Source organism: Castor canadensis, chromosome 9 (assembly GCF_047511655.1).
Source record: "Castor canadensis chromosome 9, mCasCan1.hap1v2, whole genome shotgun sequence".
NCBI classification, from domain to species: Eukaryota; Metazoa; Chordata; class Mammalia; order Rodentia; family Castoridae; genus Castor; species Castor canadensis.
In genome coordinates this window covers 99,596,262-99,611,460 of record NC_133394.1, presented here as the reverse complement: position 1 = coordinate 99,611,460, position 15,199 = coordinate 99,596,262, and the positions used below count along the sequence as shown (strand labels likewise).

The 15,199-nt window shown below is 33.2% G+C and overlaps 1 protein-coding gene and 1 pseudogene across 1 annotated transcript; both read right to left on the bottom strand.

The window, feature by feature from the left end:
* LOC109674816 (UDP-glucuronosyltransferase 2B4-like) overlaps positions 1 to 15,199 on the bottom strand; it is a 722,912-nt pseudogene that overhangs the window by 146,434 nt on the left and 561,279 nt on the right.
* On the bottom strand, positions 5,294 to 13,874 carry LOC109674726 (UDP-glucuronosyltransferase 2B31-like). Its single transcript, XM_020151643.2, has 6 exons — positions 13,116 to 13,874; positions 12,363 to 12,511; positions 10,421 to 10,552; positions 8,340 to 8,427; positions 7,216 to 7,435; positions 5,294 to 5,788 (listed from the first exon to the last, which is right to left on the bottom strand). Exons 1-6 carry the CDS (start codon positions 13,831 to 13,833, stop codon positions 5,509 to 5,511), a joined length of 1,587 nt encoding a protein of 528 aa, XP_020007232.1. The 5' UTR covers positions 13,834 to 13,874; the 3' UTR covers positions 5,294 to 5,508.

Below are 15,199 nucleotides of genomic sequence, written 5' to 3'. Positions count from 1 at the left end.
AAGAAAATGATTTCCCTGTTTTTTCCATCTTCCCATCATTGCCCTTGCTATTGTTACTGTTCCTGTACTGTGTGTAATTCAGTATTGTCTAGTTTGTAATAATAACAATGGTGATATCTAGAATGGAAGGGTAAGAGGAGAGGAAAAGCAAAGAAGGTAAAGAAAAAGGGAAAAAAAAACATACCAAACAAACAAAAAAAACAGCCAAATAAATAAACAGGGAGAGATAGTGTAGTAATCAATGGTAAGCTAAACAGGCATTAGAGTGACAGAGAGAGAATAATTAAAAAAAAAAAGAAACCAAGTTCAAATGCAATAAAGTTTCAGTCTTACTAATTTTGGTGTTAGTCCTTCAGCCTCCAGTCCTGAAGACATCTCAGTGTCTGTGAAGTAGTTCTGTCCTTTTCTTATCAAAGGGGAAAAAACAAAAAAGTAGAAAACAAAACAAAACAGTAAATAAATAAAAAATCCCAACTTCAAATACAATACAGTTTCAGTTAGTTCTTCAGCATCCAGTGTTGTTGTCTCATCAAAGGAAGAGAAAAAAAAAAGGAGCCTGGAGACAGCTTTGTGAATGTCTATCTGAGGCTGTGGCTTATCTGCCTCCTACTGTCAGCCATCTGTGGCTACAGGCTTTGTTTATTTAGAGTTCTCCTGGATGCATGCCCCTTTTTTTTTCTCCAGTATACAGCCCTATCCACCTTTTGCAATTGCAGTTTTTGGTTTTTATTTAGAGTTCATGTGGGAAGGTGCCACACATGCTCTCCTGTGGAGCATGCCACACTTTAGCTGCTGCTACAAGCCTTCCCTCTTCAAGCACACTGGGGGAGGTGGCACTTCTCAAGCCAGCTTGTTTATTTACAGTTCCTTGAGGGAGTGCCCCTCCCCCATTCTCTGGACCTCAGGGCGCCCTGCCCTCTTTGCTCTGTATCTTTTTTTTTTGGCTGCTTTTTTATTCAGTTTATTTTTTTCTCTTTTTTTTCCCCTGGGTGGGGGTCAGTCTGTCCAGGGGGCTATGTTGATCTGGCCCAGGGTTGTTTGTGGAAGTACCATATGCTGCTTAGCTCATCTGGTGGTCTGCTTCTCCCAAGCAGATTAGGCACTGGTGTCTGGCAGTGCAAGAGCCCTCTTGGTTTCTCCATTTAATGTGGAGTGAGGATGCTATGCATGGGCTGGGGATATGGAGGTGTTGGAGTTTTGCCTCTTGGTGGTTTTTCCTGCAAGGCGTATCTCCAGCATCTCTCCAAGATTTTACTTTAGGAAGCACACATTCTGCTTCCTCCCTCTAGTCGCCATCTTGGAATCTCCCCTTTATTTTCTTATCTTTAAGTTGTTGGCTTCATTTTTCTCTGATTTCAAAATTACCTTTGAATCCTTCTGATGAATTTATTAATTTTATTTATTAAACTATTCTGTTTTAATTTTGATTCCTTGTTAAGAATATAATTACTTTCAATTTCTATACACTCTCAGATTCTACTCTATAAGCTTATCTATTCTGCAGAACAAAGAATATCAACAGATTGAAGAGAACACAGAGAATGGGAGAAAATCTTTGGTAGTTATTCATCTAACAAAGGGTTAATATGCAGAATGTATAAAGAAACAAAAGTCAACAAAAACAATAATCCAGTGAAGATTGGATAAATGAACTGAAAGGTACTTCTCAAAAAAAGAAGTGCAAATGACCATCAAATATTGGAGCAATGTTCAGTATCTTTGTCCCTCAGGGACATGCAAGTAAAATTATATTGGGATTCCATTCTACCACAGATGCCATGGATGTTCTCAAAACATCAAAACCAATGACTGTGGATATGGAAACAAAGTAAACTTCACACAGTATTGGGAGGAAGGTGATTTAATAAAGCCCCTATGGAAAACAATATAGAATTTCATCAAAACTAGGATAAAACTAACCTGTGATCCTATGTACCACTCCTGGGTACAGATTTGAAAGAAACAATGTCAGGACAAAGAACAGATATTTGCACTCCCATGCTTGTTACAACACAATTCACAATAGCCCATATACATATTGTAAATATGTAGCGTTATAGACAGATATATGTATAGCTATATTAATTAATAATTAAGAATGAATTTATTTCCATAACAGAGAGCTGATAGTACTAAGGACACCATGTCAGGTGATATAATTTAGACACAGAAAGTCAAATGTATATTTCTCTCATATGCAGAAAGTTAAAGGAAAGTGATATGAAAATATAAGAGAGACTTTTAGAGAATGAGAGGAGGTCTGAAGAGAAAATAGAAAGAGCTACGTATAAGGAAATATTGAAGGGATGGAGGACGTGATAAATTCATGATATATGCATATGTAGAAATGTCACATTGTAACCCATTACATTTTACAATTAGAAAATGTTAATGAAATACAAGTGTATGAGGTGATAGATATGTAGTTAGCTTGATTTAACCATAGCATAATTTTACATAAATGTTTAAGAAAATTGTATACCATAAATTATAATGCACTGTTTAGAAATTAAAACAATTTTAGCAAAAAATTAATATGAAATTATTAGGATAAAAGAATGAAGCTAAAATTCACAATATAATATCAAATCTTATAATTAGCTGTCATGAATGAGCATACTCATTTTGATAAGTAATTTTTTGGCTAGGCATGATTGGGCATTACAGTAATCACAGCTACTAAGAAGGTGGGGATTTGGAAGATGCTATGCAAAGCAAACCCAGTTAAAATATTGAGGAGACACCATCTGAACAGATAAATGAGGATGGTGAGGCACACTTGTAATAAGTTTTTTGGAAGCATAGGAGGTTCATGGTCCAAGTTGACACCAAGCAAAAGAAAATATCTGAAAAATAACTAAAGAAATAAAGGTCTCTAGATATGGTTCAAGTGGTAGATTGCCTGCCTAGCAAGCACAATGCTCTGAGTTCAATTGCAGTGCCTCTAAAAAAGAAAAATATTTTTAAAACTAATTTTTAAACCACATAATTCATGAATACAGCACTGTGTAAATTCAATAACTGTAAAAGTGCAAATATTACCAAGTAGGATTCTTTCTTTGTAAATGTATGCATTATTCAGACTTTCCCCTCTGTGTTTATAGTTCACATATACTTAATTTTTTCATAAAAAGCATATTAGTCATTATTCTCAAACTTTTAATTTAAAGTGACTAGGAAATTATTCAGCAATATTGCCTGAAATTATCCACTGTCTGCAATGGCCATATATCAAAATATTTTGTGAGGTGTGTTCATTGACTGGTCGCCATTTAAGTTCTAGATAGAGTATCTTACACATAAATATGTCCATGTTTAACAATTTTTTCATGACAGTTTCCTGTGTGTAGATTGGCTGGATCAAACAGAATGCTAAAATTTTATTTAAAAGATTATTACATATTGTAGTGACTTAGAAAAACTTTATTCAGATTAACATAGGAAAAAACAATGGGAAAACAATTTATTATCTTATTTTTACTTTTTAAATATCAGTAATTTTGTTATATTTTGTGTTATTACTTATTTTCTCTGTCAACTGCCAATGTGTTGCTGTTATCCTTTGGCATATTGGATTGTTTATTTTTGATTGGTGCTTCAAAGTATTTCCCTTTATTTATTGTATTTTTCTTTACAAATGTGAAAATTATTATAGAAGTTGCATGAAGTGTTCTGCTGCACATTTTAATATAATTCCTCTAGCATGCTAAAATAAGTTTTAATTTATTTTTTAAATGAATTCATGATGTTGGATGGAGGATGTTTCTTGGGAGACTTGGATCATGGTCTTCACTCCAATACAAACAGCTATGTATTTCTCAATTTGAACCATGTTGATTGTGAAGTACATCTTAAATATGTACTTAAAGGGGGTCAGTGCAGTATTTGTGGTTTGCTTTTCATTTTTCCATATAATTTATATATTTTTAAAATATACTTAATTCTTGCTAATTATGGTCATAGTGTAAGTAGGCTTCAAGTAAAATGAAGACTGTTATTTTCAGGAATCATGAATGATTTAATTTTTCCATCATAGTTTTAAGAGAAAATTATGGCAACAGATTCCAAAGGAAAGAGGAAAATTAGACTTGAATTTGTAAAGAAGGATATGTATAACAATAACCATAATTTAAACACTCCCTAAACTTTGTTTACACATTACCTGTAGATAGCTAGTGGTGCTGGGACTTATTTTGGAAAAAGTGACCATATAAGTGCATATATACATTTGGTAGGATGAAAAATTCAACAAGTGAGATTTTATTTCAACCCTACTCTCTAACCTGCAATAAGAATGAGCATGTTAAGGTCAATAAAGAGTTAAAAGGAGAATCAATGAGCTCATCAAATCAGAGATTCCAAGTTAAATTTTACAGTAGAAAGCAGGTATTTACAATTATATTTCTAATTTTATTAGAAATGGCCTTGCTGGAAGAGAATATGGCTGACATTCTTCCTATACAAGAATGTATGTAGAATTTTTAAGCCTGCTGAAATCACTCTAGTAAGGGGAATAAGATAGAAAGGATATAAATAGAGGTGAGGAATCAATTTGAGCTATTACATATATATATATACTTATATACATGGAACTGTCACAATGAAGCACTTCATATTTTTGTTGGACAACAAAATTCCATGTTTTTATACAAAATAGAGAACAGGAATGCAAAACAAATCCTGTCTGGGGTGAAGGTATTAGTGGGTGGGGAGGATATAAGGAGAGTGGGATGAGAGAGGGTGAATAGGGTGGAAATATTCTGTATGAAATATTCATGTATGAAAATAGAAAAATGAGACCTGATAAAACTAATTCCAAAATGGGGGAAGGAGGATAAAAGAGAACGAATGAGAGAATGAATTCAACTTGATATAATTTAAGATATTTTGTAAATATCTCAATGTACCCTCAGTATAATAATGAAAATAAAATATAAAAAAGGAAAAAAATCACCTTGCTTGGATAAACATCTGATAAGGTTTTTTTTTTCTTTTTATGAAAGAAGTGATGCTGAGGCTGGAGGTAAAGTGAACACAAGCAGCACTACTGGTCTCCCAAATAAAAATGGAAAAAAGTGAACCTTGCTGCTCAAGTCTAACTGTTAAATACTTCTATAGAAATAGTAAAAATTAAAAAATTATATACAGAAAAACTTAGGGCAGGCATATCTGCAAAACTTATTGACACTGAGTAGACTTTTCAATGGTCTTGTATCCATATAAAACTAGTGAACCTTAGGAAAGAAAGCACAGTTAATTTTGTGGTGAATAACTTAAAATTTTCAAGCACAAATTTCAAAATAAACACTTGTGGTTTTATTTTTCTTTTCCTCATAATTTTTTCCTTATTCCTACAATATTCCATGTCTTAAACAAGTAGTAAACCCCTTGAAACAATTTATTGACTTGACTTGACAAAGTAAGTTGTAAAATTTCTTGTCACTATACTAAGAAATGTCACATGACAAATTCTTCTAATAGGAATTCCCACTTCAGGCTTATATAAAACTAGTCCCTTTTTTTCTCTTTTCCAGTTTTTGTGTACTTCTGACAACAAATAAGGCAACATCTTGTGGTGATGAATATAACAGTTGCCACACAAACCAGCATGAACCCAATCACATCCAGAGAGTGGTACTGGAACCAGGTGAGATCGTGGACAGCTGGACGAAGATGCTTGGCTCCTTTGTGGCGCATGACAAACTCGATCCAGAAGACAGCTTGATCCAGAGGCTTTACTGGCTGATCGTGGTGAATTCTTGATAACCTCATAGCATTCTCTTTATAACTGAAAGAGAAGCAGAAAGATATCAACACCAAAGGGAATGTTAGCTTGCCTAAGCATATTAAATCATTGAAAGTTTCCAAAAATTGTCTTGCAAATGATTCATTATAAATGGCATAGATTTGCTGTGCAAGTGCTGTATTTTGCTTTTGTCTGTGTACAATGTTTTGTTTTTAATTAGGATATTCTGATTGACAAACTTTTTCCAAAGTGGAATGGAACATAAAGAGGGAAAGCTTAATATTTTCCATCAGAGGAGTTGAGAGTGAATGATTCTAAGTCCAGTGATTGAAACAGTAGGGATAAAATTTGGGATTATTGTCTGGAGGCTTTTAAAAAGGAGTTGTGTCATTGTGGGTGAAATGTCACCTTACCTGTCTCTCAGTTTCCACAATTCTCTTCTGTCCTCTATTTTCCCCCTAGTAGCCAAATGTGTATCTAACAGAACCAGTTAATTATGGTAATACATTCCTTAAAATACCAATCTATTCTCAAAACAATTGAAAAAGGTCATATTCTGTTCTTTGACTCAGTGACTAAGTGGTCACAACTGGCAACATTTTCAATGATCACTGCACATTTGTCTCATGATATTTGTGCTCTAGCAGTACACTGAAGTCACCAATGGTGTTCATGTGGCACCTTTTTAACAATTTTCATGTCCTCTTTTCCTTAACTTGCACATTCTTCCATGATACACTATACATTTTGGTTTTTCTCATTATTGGGGAGTTATCTTAAATGTTAATTGACAGTACTTTTCTTATAAGTATTAGCTTAGCAATTTCATACATGGTAAATACAAATGTAATGTTACACTTTTTATTGGTGTTATGAATAGTCTTCAATATGTTATAGTAAGAGTTTCATGACTTGAAAAATATACATGTGTGTATTTGAATTTTCAAAATTAACCTGGCAATTTCATGCATTATATATTATTAATAAAATGTAAATATAATAAAATGAATTTTAAGCATTAGGTTAATATTTAGAAATGATAGTTATACAAGGAAAACTTTCCTTATTCTTTTTGTATGTAGACAAAATCATATTTTAAAATGTTTTGCTCTGTGGAGTGGGTGAATTCAAATATGAAGTATTTGATATATTGTAAGAATCTTTGTAAATGCCACAATGTATCTCTTCCCAGCCCAACCACAAAATAATAGTACTGTCATTGTTACAAATAGTTATGTACATCCAAAATTGTTGGTGTATTAGAAATTATTGCAGTAAGTGATTATCTATTTCATCCATATCAAATGCAAATTGAAAAGAACATTCTCTGTGAAAATAAAATCAAATTTCAAATGCATTTAATGATGTAAATCCTTTCAAAATAAACCTCCTTCAAAAGGGATGATACAGTCACTGATGATGATCACCTTTCTATTAATATGACCTAAAAATAATGCAGTTATACTCACAAAGGGTCATTGATGACTGTCTCCAACGCATTGAGAAGGTCTGTAGTTGACATTGTGGCAAAGTCCAGTCTAACAGCTGCTCCCTTGGTCTTCATATGAACAATATTGTCAGGTTGATCCCCAAACAAAGGAATGCCCACCATAGGGATCCCATGATGAATTGCCTCATAGACACCATTAGCTCCACCATGAGTTATGAAAGCTTTGGTTTTTGGATGACCTGCAATTGGATGAATTTCCACAAAATTCTTAATACATGTTTTAGAAATGAAGTGAGAAGGATGAAGTATAAAGCTTTAAAAGGTATAAGAGACAGTGTGGCAATGTCCTCAAATAATAGATTATTACAGTTGTGGTACTGCATTGAAATTGTTTTATAATTTAGTACAAGAAGCACCTAAGTGTACTAGAGAAATAAGGGACTGCTACCTTGAAGACTGAAGAGGTTGTATTTGACTTGAGAATTTAAAATCAAAATAATATTGAAAAGAAGAGAAAAAAATGAAAACATATTTTTGCAAATTTTCAGGATGTGCCTATTTTAAAAAGTCTATGTGCATATTTCAGAGTATTTTTCCCATAAAGAAATAGTGAAGTGGTTCATATTGTCATGACAGGTGTCCATGGCAACAAGAAATGGGTTGGTTATGGTGCATGTATAAGAGAAAATAAAAGCCACCTTCATCATGAAATGTTTTACCACTTCATGATACAGTTTCCAGGGTTTATTTCAGTGGAAAATGGAGAGGCCATGGTAAAAAAAGACAGCATGATATTTTCACTGGCATTTGAAATTCTACTGAAGCAGGAGGAATGATAATGTAAGCTTTGGAAATATGAGACAGATATGGTACTCACATGCAGGAAGTTCCTTAAAAATTTTCAGAGAGGTAATTACACCTGAACTAAATAAGCTTTGATTCGGCTATAGGGTGTATGACTGTGAACACGAAAATCACATTGTTCATGGCTTATTTTTTCACTTCCTTAATCTTAAAAATGTATAAAGTAATTAGTGCTATTTTTTACTTTGAAATAGTAAATACTTAACTTGTTTCTTTTTGATATATTACCTTCCTGACTGGGTGTTTCTCATGTTCTCACTGTTTATTTTCTAGTCTTACCAAGAAGGTCATTCTGTGGGATCCACTTGTATAGCCGAGTATTGGATCCTAAAGTGTCTGGTTTCTTCCCATCATATCTCCAGAGAACCTATTGATACAGAAAATATCTTATTCTATCACTGAAATTTCAAAGTATACTATGCTTGACTTACACAAATTGAAAATATCAGTTGAATAACTTCCATGTGACAGATAAGGAAATTAAAAGAAGAGATTTTGGTATAATAAGTATTACTAAAGGACTGAATGGCATAGAGTATTTACATGCCCTGTACTCTTTTTGCAATGAATTGAATGCAATGTGGCAATGATATTTATACATAGTGTCTCAGAGAAATAGTATGATAAGTAACAAATTCCAGAATTTGCGAAAAGTTAAAGCAGCCAATATCATTCTACTGTGGAAAACCATACCTATTTACAAATAAATGGCTATGCCATTATTTTATTTGTTTATTTTATTCTAGCTCTCATTTTAAAAATTTGATAATACATTTCGATTGTCTTTTTAGTGATATGGGGAGGAAATTTCTTGTGTCCACTTGTTCTCTAAACTATTTATCATAATTAACTTTCATCTACATACAAAAGAAACAATGTGATGTAGTCAGCAATTTGTGAAAAATAAAATAAATTATTATAACTAGAGCATACATGCTACCATTGTAGATTATAAACCATCAAGTATTACCGCCCAAATTCAAATGGGCAATTTTGAGCATAATGCATAATTTATGAGTTTAGATAGATTTTGAAATTTCTCAGTGATAAAAAGAATAACAATATGACTGTTGAATAGAGACCCCCAATATTGTGACATTAGCAAATTTTGTTCAAATATCTGTTAAGACTTTAATGATATTGATGAGACTTGAAGACTACAATTTCTTGAGAGCAGTTATTTAAAAAGTCTTCTATATATCAAGACCATTTTCTTCCCTTCTACAAAACTAAGGACCTGAATTTCATTGTCAAGCAATCCTTATAATCTGAAATATAATTTGTAAGAGTTACATTACATATTGTAACTGAATGGCAAAATGACATTATGTTTAAAGAAAAAAATACTGGTTTAAGTGATTAGGAGAAGTCTGTCAAGAAACAGGAAACTAAAAAGTACTTCACAAACATGCATGTACCACAAGTGTACTGAAGTGTATTTTATAAATTAGACAAGATGTTACTCATAGACTTCTTTGAGTTGGGGGTTGTGAATTTCTTCCTATACAAGATTTGCTTCCTCTAGACTCTTTCCTTTTCCTATTATCTTCAAGCAGAAAGATGTATATTCTTGTGTGTTAGAAGCCAAGCTCTTGGGTAGTATACTTTCATTAAAGCGTCCACTTCAGAGTCAGGTCCAATCTCCACTTTTTAAAAATATTTCTCTGTTTCTGACATTTGCCATGTCTGTTCATCAGGGCAAACTTTCTCCTTCTCTAAATGTATTTTGTAAGACAGCAATTGAGTTCAAGTTGGTGAATTCTGCTTACTCTTCTTGAATAGCTCCCATTAGCTGAATCAACCTATACTAAAATTATGGTGTGTGAATGAACTGTGCTATATTGGACACTGAAAATACATGATGAAATTTAGTTTGCTTTTGAAAACTCCTTAAAATTATTGCTAGTCCAGTTACTAATAAACCCTTGGTTACTTTCTGATATCTATAATATACACAGTACTCTCAGGAATTCTTCATAGAAAAGGAACAAATAATAGTGCAGAAGTTGGTGGTTGCTGTGTATCTGCCTGCAGCTCCATTCTGATACCAATTTTTCACTGTACCTGTTTATATAACCTTTCAGTTCATAATGGTAGTGCCCAAACTATTTTCAAGACAAACAGCCTCTGTACTATTTTATCATCTGCTATGTATATTTCTGTTTTATGATTTATAAGATGAATTTGAGATATAAAAATTTGCTTTTCAGGGCTTGTGCCAATTGTACAGGCATTCTATACTTGAGCCATGTCCAGGACAAAAATTTATTTTTGACATGCGAAGTTTTTGCAGTCAAATCTTTTTCAGAGTCTAGGAAACTAATTATGCTAATGTCCACCAAACAGGCAATTTTTCTTACCTTTTGTGGAATCTGTGCGAGGGCTGATGCAATCACATTGGCCCTTTCTTCTGTCAAGTTACTGACCATTGACCCAAGAGAAAAAACCACAACACCATTTTCTTCAGAGCTCTGGACAAAGTCTTCCATTTCCTATGAAGAAAGAATTTGATCTCTTACAACAGAGCAACAACACAGCAAACACTTCTGAAAAGATTGTTAAACCTAAGGAGAGAAAAATCAAGTATTATCAGGAATTATTGGTGTAATGGTCATGATTCATTTTCTTTGGAAGATTTTTAATATGACAGAAATGGTCTCTCTTATGTCTGTTTCTGTGAATATGTGTGCATTTATATGTTTGTAGAGGAAGAAAAGAAATTAAATCCCTAGACAATGATTATGGTAGTGATGTTAGAAATTGTTCTATTCCCACTGCTCATGTATAGATGTACTATTCTTAATGTATTTTCTCTGAGTTAGGAGTTAGAGCTAGTTTATTACTTGGCTTTATTTATAATCATTGCACCTGTCTTAAATCACTTGGGATGATCCTGGTAGGATATCAGAAGAATTATTACAGTTTGTTGTCATTAGTATATTACTTCCCTCATTGTAAGCACTCTGGATAAGTGGTCAAATTGGTTTTATACCTATATTTTCTCATATTTAGAATACTTTTTCTTCATCCTACAGTTATTGAGGGTTTACCCAAATTTTCTGCTATAATATCCTTAATAGACAGAGATTAAGAATAACACACATATATAAAATGGAAATGTGCCTTCGATTTTACTTAAAATAACCATAAATATTCTATTCGTTTCCAGAACTATATATATTCATATTAAAACTAAACATGGTTCAAATTAACATTTTCACTGCATTGGAACTATCCAGATTTCTGTGAACACAATTCTGGGATTGTTTACCTGTGATACTTTTTGCCCTGATATCAGGCCCAAATTGGCAAATTAATATTATTTATTATAAAAATACTATACTTGTCTTGAACTTGCTACGTCACAAGAGAAAATTGATGGTAGTTTATTCCAGCCATATTGTGGCTTTCTCTTCTACAAGGAGAATACAATTCAAATACTTACATGATAAAATGTATCATTTTAAAAACAACCATATTAAATATTTCCCCTACTTTTTAAAAGTGGAGCTAGGGTCTTTAGATAGCAAAATTTAGTGATTCATAATTACAGTATATGATAGAAACAAAAACATGAATATTACAACAGTGATTATCTCTGCATCACTATATACGAGGGGCATTTTGAGTCTTTTTTGAGTATTAACCAGTTTTTTTCCACATAACACAACATGGGGTTTGACCACTGATATATTAGTTTGCATAGTCATCTCTGTGAAACTTTTAGTCTACTTACCATCATCTGTTGGCTTAATTCTTGCAGCAATTTCCTAAATTGTTCTCCTTTACATTAGCTTGTTCTGCTGTAATACAACCAGGTGACAGTGTTTTGAGAGAATCTTTAAAATGAAAATCTCATTGTATGACTCCCATGCTTAGCACATTTGATTGGCTGTCCAGCTCCATCAATATGTGCTTTGAATTCATAATGGTTTTCTCTCTTCAATTTATCTCTCCAGCATCATTTGACTCTGTTCATCCTTATCACACTAAATTTGAAGCTCTTGAGAGATCTGACCTTGTGATTCTGTGTATCATTTTATTTTATTCATCTATTTAATTTAATTTTAGTTTTTAATGTCTTCCATTTCATCTCATCCCTTTTCTGGTTTTTCACATTGTTGATGTCTCACCTTAGTTACTCAAGCATTCTAGGATATATTCTGTGATCACTGATGATCTTTCCTTAACATCCCTATATTCATATCTGTCTCATATCTCAGACATCCTGAATGAAGAATGTATACTCATTTACAACAAAACTGCAGAACAAACGAATCACAGTAACATGAATAGGTTTACCTTAGGCAAGGGTTTGGCAGGCTTGCACTGGAGTCCTCCAACAAAGACAAAATTTGGTAAGAATGGACGAGGGAATTCCAAATCCCAGTAGCTTCGAAGAAGCCATATGTCAGCTTTCCCCATTGTCTCATGTAATGTAGTGGGTCTCCCTAAATCAAGAAAATAATATGAAATGCAGTATAATGAGGAAATTTTATCTGTAATATATCGTGTTATTTCTTGAAATGAGTTAGAATAATGTCAGCAAGATGTTTAATTATCATGGTTGATTTAAAAATGTATTAAAAAACCCTGAAATTACAGCTTTCTTCATTATAAATAAAGATATGATTTATTTAATTACAAAGAGCCTCTCATGGCATTATTGATAAATATCATAATTTCTAAGTGAGGAACTGAGCAACACAAGAGGAAACAATTTCCTTAATGCTTTTTAGAGATTTAGGCTCATAAATCAGGTATAAGCACTTAATGGACAAATCATTAATCATTAAGTCACATACTGAGGCTAAAAATTACTGTACCTTAAGACACATGAAAAGTATAGCAAAGGCATGCACAAATTCACTGTGAAAATTTCAGTGGTTCAAGACCATGGAGTTCTACATAGCTCCACGATATAAGCATTTCCACAATATTTCTGAGATTAATTGATCATTTTATAATTGCATTTCACCTCTTGATTTTATGTTCACTCACATTCAAAGGGACAGTATTAGGATTTCACAGTAAAAATTTAAAAATACAACTTACCTAGAACTTCACTATAAAAGTGATTCCACTTTTCATCAAATACTTGGAACCAGAAGTCAAAGAACAAAACAAACAGCATATTTTTTACCCGATCCACAAATGTCATTTGATCAGTTAGCTCAGACATAACAACAGGCACATAGGAAGGAGGCACAGGGAGTCCTCCACTATACTTCTCATGTGTATTGCCAGGAAGGAAGCGGAGAGTGTACACAAAAGGGATGTTCAGTAGCTCAGCCAGCAGCTCACCACAGGGAACCACAGCATCTGCAAGAAGGACATCAAACCTTGACTCTTGTAGTTTTGTCATAAGTTTCTTGTTCAAAACTATATCTCTGCACTGTGTTTCCATAATATCAGAATATTCCTTAAGGAAATTTTGCATTACTGAATAATATGTCCAAAGTGAATATTTTGGAAAATCATATATCCATTCATTGATCATTTTTTTGAAAAAAACTTCTAAACTATTTTTGTTCAAAGATGTAGGGCAAGCCTCAAATTTAATATTAGATGATTTGCTTGAATCAATATGAACAGAAATTGATGATGTCAAGACAGTCACTTCATGTCCTCTATGCACAAGTTCATCCAGGATTGTCTTTACATTCATCCAATGACTGTAATCCATGGGCAACACTACCACCTTTCCACAACTACCAGAACTAAAGTAACACATCAGTTGTATCATAAGAACTGAAGTCCATTTCATAGACATCTTGGTAAAATTGAATGCTTCTTTTGTATTTGCTGTTTATCTCTGAAATTTCATGCTTATAAGCAAGGACAAAATGATCAAGAAGTTAATGTATAATCCCTCCACTTCAAAGTTAATAAATAATAAGAGTTAAATCATATCGTTCTCAGATTAACGAAAAAAGGTAAATGAACTCAGGGTTATAAAAGTTCGTTTGTCTAATTTGTGTTTGTAAGTGCCCTATTCAAATAAAATTAAACAATCTTGATATGTACTTCACCTGTCTTAAAGTTTACATTTCATAGTGGCATTAAAGAAAGTGATCCCAAGAGGCTCTTGTGTCTGTAGTCTCCTATACATAGTACCAAATATCAAATAATAGTACAGGTTAATTACTGTATCTTGGATATTATGACTCAATTTTAATTTTACAATTTTGATTATAAGTAACACATACATAATTCAAAAATTTAATGTTTATAATGCAATGGTTTATATATATTCCATGAATTGTGCAATTATCAAAGTAACTCAATTTAGATAGTATCATCTTCCATCATAAAATACCATGCCATTTAGCCATTAATCCCACCTTGCTGAATTCTTGCATGTCACAGTCTTAGGCAATGACAAATCTACTTTTTGTCTGGATTGATTTGCAACTTCTGGAAATGTGTTGATATAGTTATGGATTCTAATATCAATACAATTGACCTTTATCTCTCTATGTTCCTATTATACACTTCTTGATTACGATAGATTTTCTGTGTTCTTTGAAATCAGGAACTGTTAGTCTTCCAACCTTGTTGTGTTTAAGATAGCCTTTGATATTTTTAGGTTCCTTGAGTACCTAAATGTGTTTTAGGATCATTTCATTAATTCATGCTAAAGAGTTAATTGACATTTTAATAGACCTTTTCTAAATTAACATGTCATTTAGTAGATTTTAGCAATTAAAACAGTTAAATGTATCAATATAGGTATATGAGAAGAAGGGATTCCAAGGTGGCAGCTAGAAGGAGGAAGCAGAAAGTGAGCCTCCTATAGTGAAATCTTGGAGAGATGCTGGAGACACACTTTGCAGGCATAATTACTGAGAAAAGGCATAACTTTGACCCCTCCACACCTCCAACCGGCGCAGAGAATCTCCACTTCACGTTAAATGGACAAACCAGGAGGGCCCCCGGGCCGCCAGTTACCGATGCCCAGACTGCTTGGGAAGACATGGACCAGGTGAGCTTTGCGGTACCACGGTACTCCCACAGACAAGCCTGGACCAGAGCAGCATAGCCCCCTGGACAGACTGACCTCCACCTGGGGAAAAAAAAGAAACTGACTAATAAGCAATAAGAACAATAAAGACACGCAGGAAAGAGGGTGGGGCGTA